The sequence below is a fragment of the Larimichthys crocea genome, chromosome XI (assembly GCF_000972845.2).
Source record: "Larimichthys crocea isolate SSNF chromosome XI, L_crocea_2.0, whole genome shotgun sequence".
Taxonomy (NCBI): Eukaryota; Metazoa; Chordata; class Actinopteri; family Sciaenidae; genus Larimichthys; species Larimichthys crocea.
In genome coordinates this window covers 8,688,392-8,704,034 of record NC_040021.1, presented here as the reverse complement: position 1 = coordinate 8,704,034, position 15,643 = coordinate 8,688,392, and the positions used below count along the sequence as shown (strand labels likewise).

Sequence of the window (15,643 nt, the reverse complement as noted above, 5' to 3'; positions counted from 1 at the left end):
AATACACAAAAGATCAGTAACTTTGTGCAAAAAAGTACAGTGTGCAACATAGCTCTCTATATCTCTGTAGAACGTGCAATAATATATCTTCAAGGTGCAGTAACATTGAAGAGCAATGTGCAATAGCAGCTTTCAATGTGTTGCTTTTTATTTACTACTGACTTTTGTATCTTTCCAGTGCTACTATTATTTATCCGTGAGCGATTGAATGCATGTGTGACAATAAAGGCACTGTATTCTCTTTTGAGCATTAAATCCTGAGCACTTTGTCGAGTTTTAAACGTCAGATCACGTGTGTTTTACTTTTTTTTTTTTTTAGCAGCGATGACTTGACTTGACTTGACACAAGTGCCGTTGATCCGTATTGCGTAAATGAAAACGCTCGAAGGCAAAGAGTGTCGTTAAAAAGAGGTGACTGCGGCCAATGTGCCCGCTGGCGGGGTTGTAAACAAACCGAGCAGCAGGTGGCCGAGCAGTGTCAGCTGAACCTCAGCTGATCGGAAGTGCAGCGCGCTGGCCTTTGAAGCTAGCGACACTGCGAGACTGGGCAATACCGGAACTTGTGTGATTTCGCTTCAGAATAAATGTCACGATTATATATTTGTATATGTAATAAAGATAAACTCCCATTAAAACACACTAATACGAGTATTCAGCATTATTTAATACAGTAAAAATCCTAAAATAGTTGCTTTATTCACAACAACGTTCATTACGCGGACACAACGGCCGCCAAATGTTTTATTTTGAAGGTTACCAAGGGAACGTACGCGTTTGTATTCTGGCCAACTTGACACTATCGCTAGCTGCTGGAAGGACAGGAGAGAAATGGCTGATACCATAGCTGACACAAGACGGCTCTTCAGCAAGCCCCAAAACCTAAACGACGCCTATGGACCCCCGAGTAATTTTCTAGAGATCGATGTGAGCAACCCTGAGACCATCGGGGTCGGCAGGACCCGGTATACTACGTATGAAGTCAGACTGAAGGTGAGCCTGCTGTAAGAAGCGCTAATGATGTTAGCCTCTTTTTTTTTTTTTTACGCTAAGAAACGTCTTTCCTGTGGTCAAAGAAAGTTATGACTCCTTGACATTAGGATTGCCACAGTCAGAAAGACTTAGAGTCGATATATTCACTTAGTTATATTCACAACTTGAGCAGAGCGAGGCGTTGTTGTTGGCGAAACGAGTTAGCTGGCGCTAGCTAGCAGGCTAGTAACTCTCGTCAAAAAAAAAAAAAAAACAGCTAGCACTGGTTAGCAGCTATCTGACATCAAAACCAACGAGTCGGCGCTGTTTATCGATGTTAACCGTGAGGACAGATTATTTAACTACAGGTTAATTAACGAGCCATCGAAGGATCGTGACAACAACGTTAAATACAGCGAAACTAGCAACGGTAACTGTCAAATTGCTGTTTATCCACCAGAGGAGACAACTTGTTTACATTAGCCTCAAGTGTTGTTTCCACACAAGTCATGTGTCCACAAATCCGTTGGAGTTACACACAACCTTTGTAGTTAGCTGAGTATTATCAAAGTTAAAGTCTTCCTAATTAGTTCAGACTTGAACTCCAGCCACACCCCATTTTTTTCTGACTGCAAAGACAAGATAACAGCATTGCTCCCATTTAATGAGCACCCTAACATTGGTGGTGAGCTCTGTTTTTAACCACAATACTATAAGGTGTCTTTATTCATGCACATGTCATGTTTGGTTTTTAAGAGCTGGCTTGACTTGACTGATTACTCATCAGAAGTTTAGCCAAAGTTGCTCCAACACCGGGGGCCAAAGAGGAACACCCGCTCAGCAAGTCAGCTTCTCTGGAAAGGACAGACAGGATGCAACACGCTGCCTGATCCTCTCCACCACCACCACCACCCCCCTCCTCACCTCCCATGACACATTTCCTTCCTCCTACTCTGCTGAAGAACATGCTTTTCATCTTGAAAAGTTCCTATCGTCAGTTCATGAACTAGCTGGTAGTTGGTAAGAGTACTCCTATAGCACCTATATTTAAATCACGACAAATTATTATATTATAACAGGCTTGTGCATTCGAAGGTGAATGTGTTACACCTTAAAATAATTTAACAATGAAACAGAAAGCAGACAGCAGTTAAATACAGTAACATTCAAGAGCGGAGCAGATTGGCCTTGCTAAATTTTAATGTGTGTTGTAAAGTGTTCAAATGTGTCCAGCACAAAAACCACTGGGACTCTGATCAGGACGTTGTGCATCACTTGAACGAGTTAAATCAGGACTATGGGACCAGTTTAATAAAGATGTGATATATGATGACAGGGTTTCAGTAAGGGCTTTATAAATAAATTGGGACCAATGCCTGTCAGGACGTATAATGATAGTTACCGATAAGAAATCTTACCGGTAGCTATTAGAGTCACAATTATTCACTTTGTACCGAATGTATTAGCGGCTATCCAGCGCAACAATTAGCCGCCGAGAGGCTGATGTAGGATGATCTGTCCGACACGCTATGTACAGACAAAACATCCGTCCGTAGCTGCTTTTGATTGTTTTATTGAAAAACACACATACGGGATTTAACTCACATGATGCTCCGTAGATGTTGTGACACAGATTGCCTTTGTGTTTGCGTTCACATTTGCGGTCAACAGAAAATCACGCCACCCCACTCAACCCCTCTCTAATGCAACAACAAAAACTACAAACCTGTACAGGTGATTTAAATTACTACCACTACGCCCAGGTGACACACACGCACACCTAACCCCTCCTACAGGTGACTGAGTGGCAGGTATGCAACCTAGAAAACATCCCTTGCTCCCACACCGAACATAGAGAAATCAGTAAAAATATCCAATTTGTTTGTCGGAGCTTGTGTGTCAATGTGGAATTTTAAATCCAACCTGATCCAGCCAGGCACAAAGATATTTACACTCAATTCACTCAGTGGTAATATCCAAATCTACTGTCCACAACACATCTGGCTCTAATTAAATGTGACATGTTAAGAGTATCTGCTTCTGCTTCGGCCGGAAATGTGGCATTATTGAGCAATATGTGAAGAGAGTAACGGTCAGAGAAGTGTAAACATAATTCAGGATCTGTTTTGCAATAGTTAGGATTGTCTGACACACACACAGTTCAAAATCGTCGAGCTGAATCAGCTTAAAGTGATTGAGTTGAAACCACTTTTACACAATGCTTAGCACTTTACTTCAGTGAGCAAACACGTATAGCAGACAAACTATTGGGCAGAAAAAAAAGAGATCTCAAGGTCCATTTACCATTTGAATCTAGAGCTTTCAACCATATCACACAGCCTTCGTCAGCAGATGGAGTTTTATTTTATTTTTTTCCTTAAAGACATTTGTTTCATTTTTCATCACGTCTGTCACCACATACGATTTAGCATAAATTAAACCAATCCAGGACTCTACTGTCTTAAGTTTTAATGACATCTAAGTTTTTAATGCTGTAGTGAGCGTCTGAAATTGTCAGGCAGTCACTCGGCTCATCTGATTGCCTCATCTCTTATCTTTAAATTGTCATTTCAGTTGACTGACACCCCTGTAGTTAGTGGCCTGGAGTATTTAGATTGTTGAGCAGCCCTAAAGTATTTATAGTTTCTCTTTACCTTAAAGAAACGGGCTGAGGGAAAGAGAAGCCGTCTCCAGGCATTAGCGTTGAATATAAGGCTACTGTACTTGATTAGCGTGTAATAATTAGCATATGCGTGTAATCAGCATTATTGTGCACCTCATAGCCCTGCGTGACCCTGCTTTGCATAAGACCACAGAATAAGTGGTGCATCCCTCACTTCTCAACAAACGTGGTGTCAACTTTGCTTTGCTTCTCTCCTTCTCCTTTCTTCGGCTTTCTTTAGAAGCATTTTACTCCCATCTCCAGCATGCTAAGAGCGTTAGCTGCAAAGCCTCGGCCCGGAATGCACGGCGCCGCTTTGCTTTTTGTTTTCCCGCCTTTTTAAGATATAGAAGTACTTTTTTAATTTTATCTAATTATGCCGTACAGTTTGTGTTTATAACTCGCTCCCTCGTCGGCTGTTCTCACTGCTGTCCTGCTATCCATCTGAAATCGAGAGAGCCCTTGTGGCCACACTGAGAGAGTCTGCCTAATCCCTTCATTGAGAGAAGAGAAGAATGAAACAGGCCAGGGTACGGGGGGGGAGCTGGAGCGTTTATTCCCCCCCCTGCCCCTCACCCATGGGAGGGCAAAAAGCCACCCCCTCGCCAGCCATCACCCTATTGCCCACTTATCCCATTTATCCCATTTCACTCCCAGCTGTGTGCGCCTAGTTCATAGTGTGATTATTGAAGTCCCTGTGATAACTACATATGGTTTACCATATTTCAAAGTTTGCCTCCTTTTTTTTTCCCAAACAAACGTCAGCTTATGCGTTTGGCTTGTAGCGCCTGAATGTTCGTCAAGTTAGCGGTGAGACAAATTGCATAAAGACTGGATTATCATTCGAGATGCCAACTAGTTGCGGTGGCTGTGGGGCAGGTTACACAGTCACTTGTTCACAAGCAGGAATGCCATTTTGTGTTTAAAATCAATGGGATCAATCCACTTCTTTCAGTCAGGTTTTTTTTTTTTTTTTTTAAAGAGGTGGAAGCTAAGTTTATACTGAAAGGAGGCGGATATCTCATTTTGCCTGAGCAGACTTGTAATGTCCGGGGTCGTGTTGAAACAATGGATTTTTGTTCTCATCTAAATCCCTCCGTTTTAAGTGTAGTTTCTGTAATGGCTTATAGACCACAGGAGGGCTGGTAGGTTTGTTTTTTTTTCCTGCCTCTGCACATGTTTTTCATGTTCCTAATGGACAGAGTTATTCTGCAGAGTCCTATCATATCACCTTAATGTTTTTTTTTTCTGTTGTTCCTGGTTCAAGAGGACCCCCCCCTCTCTCTCTCTCTTTCTCTCTCTCTCTCTCTCTCTCTGTAGCAGCATAGTGTATTTGTTTGGACCCTCAGCAAACAGAGGGTTGGAGTTGGGATGTGTGTCTGTGTGAGGGGGTGGTTGGTTGGTTGGGGGGGGTATTATCAAAATTTCTTGTCTTTAGTTGGTTCCCATCTCATCCAGAGAGCACATTCAGGGGAGTGAACTTTGGGATCTCACTTTGTTTATGGATAGGAGTACATAAAAGGCCTCTTATAGCTCTGTCGCTCACTCTCGCTCAGTCTTCTACCCCTCCTCTTCTCTACTCACATAGCTTCTCCCTCTCTCTTTCTTTCTCTTTTCCATTTGGGCATTGGGGCGGGGGCCTTTGGTCATTAATAAAATGGGGAGAGATGGGGAGTGGGTGTGTGTGTGTGTGGTGGTGGTGGGGGGGCGGGCGCTTGTCAGGCACAGTCAAGTGTAATCCAAAGTCTACAGCATCCTCTTCGACAACTATTTTAATGGAAATAGGGAACATATTGTATCAAGGCTACCATATCCTACTTGAAATGACAGTATCAAAAGTGGGAGTTGATACTATGGCAACAAAGCAGCTTTTTGCCAGCTAGGCGAGTCGGAGAGAGGGTAGGCTGTCAGGCCGCAGGGGCCGGCAAAGCGAGAGAACGAGTGTGAGAGTACATGGAGAGGCGAGAGCAAAAAGACCTATAGCCCCAACGCTTTTGTTCCCTGTCTTTTTCTCCCCCCCCCATTTTGGAATATGATGCAATGAGATGGTATTATGTTGCCATTTTTTTTATGCTATTATTCTGAAAGAAGAGTGTATGGGAGGGGTAAGAAGGGGGCATGGGGGAGGTTTAGGATGCGCACTCTCAAACTTGACTTAATCCATCCTGCTAAAAGCTAATGCATGGTGGCCTTGAACTGTTCTCTCGGGAGATGAGTGATCTTTGTCCCCCCCCCCTCTCACTTTCTTTCTCTTCCTGGCTGTTTTTAAGGGTTCTGCCTCTTTTCAACCCATTTTCAATGAGCCTGAGGTTTTGTGTCGCACACATTATGAATCACATGCTCTTCCTATGGAGCGTAGATTGCACCTTGCACCCTCATAATGGAAAGTGAAGCGAGGAGGTCTGTTTTGAAGGAGAAATATATATATAGCTTTATGCTCCGTGCAGCATTTTCTGTTACGCCTGCTTTAATATCACCGTTAATTGTGATATTATTTCTCTGAATGATTTTTTTTTACGCTAACTAATTTCTTTCACTTTCCTCCTCTTCCTTCGAAAGTGAGAGAGGCAAAGTGTACCTTTTTTAGACTATTAATGAAATGCTAAGACCCGGCTGGCTGTGGGCTGGTCCCATGTCCCAATCACTGCAGGGGCCAGTAAGTTGAGACACCCAGGCCCTAACATCTAACCAGCCGTGAAGAGAACAGAGGCCGGGGAAACCTGATCTTTGACTCGTAGAGCTCTCACGCACCGCCTCTTTCTGTGTTGTGTGTGTGTGAAGGAGTGAGTGAGACCTCTCAGTTTTCAGTTTTGTCGTTTTCGTTCCTCCCCTTGTCCTGCAAGGCCAATCTCTTAATCATAGGGTTGGAGAGGGCGAGAGGACTGAAAGGCCAGGTGACTTTCTTTTCTTACGCTCTCACTGCTAGCTTCATTGTGTGGAGATGAGTGGTCCGGGTCCGACTGTGTGTGTACAAACAGGCTTGAATGCTTTTTCGCCTATTATATTTTACATTGTTAACTGTGTGACCGGTCAGATATACTTAACACCTGTGCATGCATACCTCATGTACGTCAGTGTGTGCTTGCGCGTGGTTAAGTGTTTTCTGTGTGCACATGATGGGATTAGAGTCACGGCGGTGGCAGATTACCTGTAACTGTGATCTGTTGTGGTGGGGGATTAACTTTGCGGCACTCCATGCTGTGAGGTAACATGACGCAGCAGGGACAGACCACGGTGAGGGGAGAGCAGAGTTAATGCAGGAGCACTGGGGTGATAAAGCTAAGATAATCCACTTCTCCTGTGACCTGAGAAAGAGGAGAAGGAGGAGGAGGAGGAGGAGTGGAGGGCTCATTGACAACTTCACCTGGAGAGAACTTGAAATAAGTGGGGAAACGGGAAGTTTACAGCGCTGACGAGACGCATGAAAGCACAGTGAGAAAGAGGGAGTGGCAGTGAGTTTACAGGCAACCATTTGATTATAACCACAGTAAGGAAATACTGCTATTATTGCAACTGTCATCTTAAACAGGCAATTTCACCGGCGATAAAGTTTTAATCACAGGAAACGTGACCTTATTAAAAAGAGTCACGGTAGTTGGCAGTCTTTTTGAATTCTTTCTCGTCTACAGCGAAGTCTGGTTTCTGTTTGTGTTTTGACAAAGGTCACAGAAGGAAGTGGATACAAAATGGTTTGTTTGTGTAGGAAAAGAGCTGCGAGGCTCGTGGTGGCTGAAAAAACAAAACTCATGTCACTGGGTGAGAGGAAGCAGCTTTCATGTCGCAGCTATCGCTGAAGTTAGGACCTAATTAACAAACAGACATGAGGTGGTATCACACAAAAGGACGACATAATTATCAGCTGTTAAATGACACACACAGGACAAATAATGAAACAGGATAATAACATTTTTTTTGATTGCACATCCACTGTGTTCCTCTCATGAAGCTGCAATCTTCTGTCAACATACTTGAAAATATCAAACAGGCTTTAGGATGTCCTGATCTTGTCTGGAAGCAGTTCCTGGTGTGAAAATAATTTACTAATATGTTTTATTTTCTTTAGTTGTCTAATTTCAATCAAGCATTCTCTTTGGCAGGACACATTTAAAACTAAAATAACACAATTATGTAACAAACAGACCTGGTGCAAAATACAGTTTTATCTGTAAACTGCTCATATTGCTCACTGGGTATTCTGTGTCAAACGTTTGTAGACAATGACACGGATGAGACTGTGAAATTGAGCCAAATATCTTGTGATCTGAGCCTAGCATAAAGTGGGAGTGCTGTAAATTAATCACAATATTAAAGTAAATATTATTATATTATTTTATATCCTATATTCGACGGTAACTTACTGTTCACCCTTCTAGAGATAAATTAAACGCCTCAATCAGATCATGCTGGTAAAATTATCTCATAGGATCATAAAGTCTGCTGCTTGAAAAAACAACTTTAATTCAAACCTTAATTATTTTGTAAACATGAAATATATACTGAGTCGCCAGTTATTAGGTACACCAGCTAACACTGCAGTGAATGCGACGTCCATAAAGGTCATAATGTTCTGTTGATTCAGTTGTATGATAATTTTAGAGAATGTAGTTTGTGCAGTTGGTTCTGTTTTTTTAGCCTACCCCTGTTGATATGATGGGTGGACAAAATAATAGAAACACCTGTCTCACAACAACGCAATACAGTTCAACTGTATTAACTGTGCAACAAGTATTTACGACGAGCGTGCTCAGATCAGCATGACGGCACATCTTAATCAAGACTAAAAGTATTACTCACATTGTAACTGCCAAAGCTGGATCAAAACCAGTCGGCTACAATAAACTAATGAATCTGAAACATGTTCTGTTCCTTGTTTCAAATGTAAAATTAGCATGTTATGATGTCTTACAGTCCGGCAAATTATTCAACAAATGTTCATGAAAATATGAAGCCTGAGTGCATCACTGTTATGCCAATAATGGCAGCAAAGCACACCCTCAGGTGCAATACTGCTTAAATAGGCACCTCTCTGAAAAGTTACAACAAAAACCAATCCAGGATTCTCTTTTAATTATTTCCCGAGGTAACATTTGTGTCACATGAAATCACGGTCATGTTGCTTGACAGACAGCTCTTGTTTTCATCATAAAGATTTTTTTTTTTTTTTAATCAAATGAGTTTGCTCTTTATCACCGAATCCATAATTTGTAAGACTGAGGACAGTCGAGAGCAAAGAGGGGAGAAAACGAATGCCTGTGTTTTCCCCATTGAATCGCCATAAGAGGAGACTCAAGGGCAGAAAATCTGACTTATTATAGCAGAGCAAGGGAAATAAAGAAGAAAAAGACTGAAAGGGAAAGACCATGAGAGCGAAAAGACCACTCCTGCTCTCCCTCCTCCTCAATTAGTCCTGCACAGACCAGATGAAGCTCCCAACCTCTCCAGTTTTTCTACTCTTCCTTTATGACCACGTACACCCACTCCTTTCTCTTTTGTTCAGCCATTTATGCAGCCTTCTAGTTAACTCTGCATCCCCACAACTGCACACAGTCACAGTCTGCTCATCGATCAGTCTGCTGCTCACATGGTATTCATGCCGCACCTACTTGCTCAATTGCTTTTGCTCTTGTGATTCCTTCTTCCGTGAATTCTGTGTGCGTGAATGTGGCCTGTCAATGAAATGCTCATTCACTCCCTCCTTGTTTGTACATTGTTATGGGATGGCCATGTGCATCAGGACTAGTGAAGAGGTTTGACATTGTGCTGTGATGTGCTGTTTGCTCAATGTTCTCTGTCAATGTCGAAACATCTCCGCTTTTTAATATGAAATTCACTCTCAAGTGCTTGTCAACAGCAACTTAGAATTACGCACGCATCCGTGCATCGGTGGAAACGAACACACACACAAAATGGCAAAAGATAAATGCGATAGACCTTGGTGAGCAAAACATAAGTGAACTTTTTTTTTTTTTTCTATTCAGTTTGGTTCCAGGTGAAGCGGTCTTTGTTTTTTTTGTTCGTTTCTCCTCGTCTTTCCCTTCAATAAAGTCAGAGTAGATATCACAAGGCTATGCCCAAAACCATCGCAATAAAAATCGTTCACTGTCTTTTTCTTGAAGTTGGCACAGTCTCTCTCTCTCTCTCTGTTGCTTTCTAGTTGACTAGTTGACAACATCACAATCGTACCTACCTCTCCTGTTTGAAATCAGTGTGTTGTATTGCTTGTTTATCCTTTTGTTCTTAATATTACTGTTTAGTCACTATTTTTTTGTGCATCTGATCTTTGTAACCAAACCACTTCCACACTGCTGAAGTCAATTTGAACTGACTTAGATTTCAGCCATGTTTGTTGTTGCTGTGCATGACTATACAACCTTGGAATATTGCCATTATTACAATATGATTTTGAAATATCATGATAAAGGTATTATTGTGAAAGATATTATATGGCACATTCCTACTTTAGGTAACTATAGCAACAAGACTAGGTACAAACCTAGTTATATAGCTGGTTATGAAAGGTCAGTGTGCTACACTGTGACCAAATTGTTACACAGATAGTTAGTAGTGTCTATAATGTTTATTCCTTGATATTAAAAGTTTGGCATTACCAGTAAAGTTTCAGGTGAAACTAACCTTGTCAGGAAAACATTGTAATGACGCATGGCAAGAAAACCACTATATTCATACAGTTAGTCAAGCGATTAGTCAGTAAACAAAATAATTAATTGGTAATTGTTTAGGTCATTTATCAAATAAAAATCGTCTAGTTTCAGCTTTTCAAATGTGATGATTTGCAGCATTTTTCTTTGTAATGTCATGAATGAAATAAAATTGGATTTTAGACTGTTGGTCAAACAAATTAGCATTTTAAAGCAGTCAACGAGCACTTTTGTGACAGGCACTGTTTACTATTTTCGGATGTTTTACAGATGAACCAATCTCAACGAATCATTGTAAATGCTGGCTTGTCGCAGCTTTAAATATACCACAGTGTATTTCTCGAAAGTACTTGTCCATTCGCAAAACAGCTGAAGGAAAATTACAAAGTAAACAAGGCATCAACTCCACTGTGCTTTTGTCTCCACAGACCAACCTACCCATCTTCAAGCTGAAGGAGTCTAGTGTACGGAGGCGGTACAGTGACTTCGAGTGGCTCCGAGCGGAGCTGGAGAGGGAGAGCAAGGTGAGCCATTGAGGTGAACTCGGCACAAAGGCTCCTGAGTACTTATCAAATCAGCAGACAACATTGACCACATCTGTTTTTGTATGTTTTTGTTTGAAAGTTCTTCAGAGACTTTAATATATTTTAACATAAGATTTCACCTTGATGTGGTATGTGTGCTTTGTCCTGCTATTAATGAGATTCATAATCTGGTTTTAAGACTCAGACATTACATTAAAATGTTTTTACCAGATTATACACAATCACCACAGGACCATTTATCTACGAGCCGTCTTTTTGCTCCCTTAATTGTACACACTAGAATTCTCATTAATGATTTATTTACACCTGTTCAACTGCTGCTCTGCGCTTTCTGTGGGTGCTCTTTCATCTCAGGTGGTCGTCCCACCTCTCCCAGGAAAAGCCCTCATCCGGCAGCTTCCGTTTCGAGGGGATGATGGGATATTTGATGACTCCTTCATTGAGGAGCGGAGACAGGGCCTTGAGCAGTTTCTCAACAAGTAAGCCTTTCCGCATCTTTCTCCGTTCTTCCACTGCTTTGCCACGAGGTTAAAACAATTTATTCTTTTCAATTTTTTTTCTTTGTCACTGAAGTCGTTTGCAGCTTCTGCCTTCGTGCGGTATTGTTTTAACTCTCGGGAACAATGAAACACTTTGTGCAATAAAGTAGATTCAACTTTTTCACTTCTCTTTATATTGTTAACAAAGTGAACCCGCGGAGACAGACAGGTCTTTTTCTCACTATCCTTCTTAATTTTCTTTTATAATTACCTCGCAAAGGACAAGAACAACCAAAGAGGACTCAAGTGCGCACCCCCACAACATAATTTTTCCCACATTTGTTTTATTGTTGATGTGTAATTTATGATAATTGCAGCTCAAATTACAGCGCGTGGTTCTGTGGGATGGTGTGTGCACCTCTGCTTATTTTTGATCCAGCTTGTCCCCATTTTCAGCTGCCGAACAATAAAAGTTACAGTGTGATTGTAATTATTTGCTTTGATTGCAGACTTGGCCATTATCTTTGTTTCATGTGCAAATGCGTCAATGTTTCCTGTTGGAATATTAAGTGTGCAAAGATAGTCGAGAAAATTAAAATCCATAAATATGTTTTTTAAGAAGATGAGAATGTGTTAGTAATTAAGATTTTTTTCCCCCCCTTTGCTTCCTATGAATGAAACACTGCTGTTGATCATATCATTGTTCAGGCTTAATACTGGCTGTTGTGGCTGGCAGCATTGTTTAATCTGTGATTGAGAGCATTGTGAAGAGGAAATCTTTTGGAATGGTAAACATGATTGTCGCTGTGAAACAAGTGAGAAGGAGGAGAGGAGATAACCATCACTTTTTGATTAGGCTAGTCAAACATAATTCATGCTTCAGGTACAAAAAAAAAGAAAAAGAAGGGCTTACATCCCCACTTCAGAAAAAAAAAGCAAGCAAGGCCATGAGATTTCAACATGCATCTACTTCACCTTGTCCTCAATGTCAACATTTCCAAAAACCTATTAAACAGGATTTGTTGGAACAAGCTTGATCTCTCTCCAGTGATTGTTCTGCTGAGTGATCTGTGAATGCACCTCCCGGGAGGCTTAATTTGTCCAAAATGTTTTCTAGGTAGAGGTTAAGATGTATGCGCAGATATGTACAATGTCATCATGTTGATCTGGTCTGAGAAATTTACCGTTTTGGAAAAATTGGATGTCTTAGGGTCTCAGGTGCACTGGCTCATTCTCGTTAAACTCTTTTGCGTCATCATAAGAGACATTCGGGGAAGCCTAATGTCAAAGTGGCTTCAACGGAGGAAATTGCAGTCCCATATCCAGATGCGGATAGATGTTGGGGTGAAACCAGACTCACGAAAGCCTGAAGAAAAAACAGGTTTTCTTTAACTCGTGTCCTTTTAACTTATTTCCCCGACCTGCTCCTCCAAACTGTGAATTCACATGGTAGTACACAAGCATTTAAAAAGAAAATCTTAGGCGAGTCATCTTTCCCTAATTTCCAGGTTGTTGATGCTCTTACAGAAGGCTCTTTTATTCCCGGCTGGTGTGTGTCAATTGACACTTCTCTTCTTTTTATCGCCTGGAGGTGAGAAGAGAAAAAAAGCCGTTGTTGTTGTTGTAGTAAGAGGAGCTTGTGACCACAACCACACATGCAATGTAACAGTTTTATTAAAGAAACTGTAATTATGTGGCTGATGTCCTGCTGGACAGTGTGGTCAAAATGTCAGAAAACCTCTTTATCAGTGACACATACCATCATGTAGGCAGAGTTTTATCTTTATCACTGACTGACTTACTTATGTCTTATCAATGACTCCTGTCACTTTGTGCAGAGACTATTAAAATCCACAGTTTCAGGGTGTCTTTGCACTCTAGTGATTAAGATGAATACTGTTTAATCGCAACATCAACATATATTTTTTTTTGCATATCTACTCTGAGCAGGTTTTGCGTTTGACAAAATAAATATATTCAAAACAAGTCCGTATGCATACTTAAAAAAAAAAAAAAAACTCTTTTTACCTTCATCATAGAAACAGTTAGAGTAAATGAGAGGCGACAGAAAGGACATGATGCATAAGGTGTGATGCTATAAACTCCTTTTTATTTTTGAGTGTGCTGTTGATGGACACTACTCTCCCTCAATCCTTTGCACAATGGGGAGAAAAATTAATGTAACTTTATTGTGGTTGTAAATTAAATTTGGATGTCGGTGTTACGGCTCCTCTGAAAATAAAATAAAACCATTACGTTTTTGGAAAATGGCATTCAGCGGCAGTTTGGCCTCAGATGAGCGTTGTATAATTTCCTGTTAATATAAAACACTCGTATGTACAGTTATTGTATACTAACTGCAAAAACAGTACGCTTGAACAATAAGTTTAAACTTTAGTTGTATGTAGCACAGAATTGGGACACAACAGGTACCATGTACATGTAGTATCATGGTTTACATCATTTATGTTTTATATGACAGGACGACCACAGGGAATAGTTTAAGAACTTGCATCAGAGCAACATGTTGTGCTGTTGGGTGTATTTATAATGTCATGTAGGACTGAAAACATTGATTTATGTAGGAGATGGTTGTTAAACTGCGCAGCCTTTGCTTAGCAGACCAGTAAAATGAAGCCTCGGACATGAAGAATTAAATATCTTAACATAAACCTGTAGAATGTCACTTCCTAAACTTGATTCTAGTATGTTCATCAATGCTTAATCTTTCCCAGATGTCTTACCTGAAGGTTGCTCGATCTCTGCCCTTTCTTCATGTCACCAAGCCTCGACTTTGTTACAGTTGCTCAGTTTTCAAACCTGCCTTTTGCTCTTGTGTGTTTCAGAGTGGCCGGTCACCCTCTAGCTCAGAACGAACGATGCCTGCACATGTTTCTACAGGACGAGTCTGTGGACAAGAGCTACACCCCATCCAAAATCAGACAAGCCTAAAGAAAAAGATGGCTCTGCTTGGCCTGGTCTGGCTCGCCCTGGCTTGGCCCAACAACCCAAAGCTCTCTTCACTGCTCCAGGTTTCTCTCAGACAATAAACGTTTAAATCAAAACTTCCCCGCGCCCCCTCCCCTCCAAAGTAATATTGTTCACCGCCTCTTTTAGTTTAATTAGTGACCCTGATCGGTGTTTGTTTTCACTTTCTAATTGGAGTCAAGAATGTTCGACACATTACTGGTTGAAAGTAATTTATAGTAATTTCTCTTTGTGTCTGGAAATGCCACTAACATGGATATATTATGTATTTATCATTTAGCTATGTCTTGAATATATTCATTTATATAGTAACATTGAATGAGCGTTCTATGTATGCAAAGCTCTTGTAAAGACCCACAGCGTTTCCCATCATTCATATATATATTATATATATGTACTCCAGGCATGTTGCTCACCATAACTAGCAACTAAACACACATAGACACACACACACACACACACACACATACACACATACACACATATATATGATTGGCGGGCCTTGACTTTCAAATCACACTTAGTTGATCCTGTCTTCAAAAGGAAGCACGTGTGTGTGTGTATATCAACCAGCACCTGCCCGGTTATCACAATGATTTTCTAGCGAGAAAGAAGTAATTTACACAGAGGGAACTGCAGTATTTCTACTGGCTATATGCATTTTGAGATTTGTATACTGCTGTGCCATTTTTGTTTATTTTGAAGATTTTCCAATAAAATAGGTGAAATGTCTCCACGCATAATTACATCTGTTGATTTGGACTGTTCCCCACACTCCATACGGATAGTCGGCTACTGCAAGCTGCCATCCTAAATGTATTATTACATTTATTTTCAATAAATACATAATCTATCATCTTCATAACAAAAATGTTTAGGCCTATGGCTAATCAAACACTTTATTAAAACAGTCCTGAGTTTTTCCTTGAGAAGAGAGTCGATTACTTCTAAACACTTCATAATAAGGGTGCAAAGCACGTGATCAAGTGATGCGTGACTAATGTATGACTCATGATTGGTCCATGATGATCAAGTCACTCTAAGTTTATGTAATTAATCAATACAGTTCACCGTTAGTCCGTATATATATGCTTCAAATGCCATATCTGATCTATACGTGTCATTATCCTCTTTGTGCCTCTTCATACTCACTCTTTACATTAATTAATCGTTTGCAAATTAGTGCCGTGACGTGACTTTACTTGATGTGGGAGACTGGTGCCCATCCTGTTAGATTAAACATGATAGTAATTGGTTTTAAAAACGTGTGTTTTTAAAATCAGTTTTATGTTTCTATGAGAACAGGTGCTGTTTGGCTTCCAGAGAGGCCGATCGAATGCA

At 40.7% G+C, this 15,643-nt stretch overlaps 1 protein-coding gene across 1 annotated transcript; it reads left to right on the top strand.

Moving 5' to 3' along the window:
- The first annotated feature begins 764 nt into the window (after nucleotides 1-764).
- On the top strand, nucleotides 765-15,042 carry snx3 (sorting nexin 3). The gene is made up of 4 exons (XM_010735396.3): nucleotides 765-990; nucleotides 10,719-10,814; nucleotides 11,190-11,314; nucleotides 14,161-15,042. The coding sequence occupies exons 1-4, from the start codon at nucleotides 829-831 to the stop codon at nucleotides 14,264-14,266; spliced, it is 489 nt and encodes a 162-aa protein (XP_010733698.1). The 5' UTR covers nucleotides 765-828; the 3' UTR covers nucleotides 14,267-15,042.
- Nucleotides 15,043-15,643: the final 601 nt, after the last annotated feature.

Bases quoted from the DNA above. Each gene is read 5' to 3' on its own strand.
- snx3 (XM_010735396.3), top strand. From the start codon at position 829: ATGGCTGATACCATAGCTGACACAAGACGGCTCTTCAGCAAGCCCCAA. The intron at 991-10,718 runs GTGAGCCTGCTG...TTGTCTCCACAG, and splicing joins CGTATGAAGTCAGACTGAAG to ACCAACCTACCCATCTTCAA. The intron at 10,815-11,189 runs GTGAGCCATTGA...CTTTCATCTCAG, and splicing joins AGCTGGAGAGGGAGAGCAAG to GTGGTCGTCCCACCTCTCCC.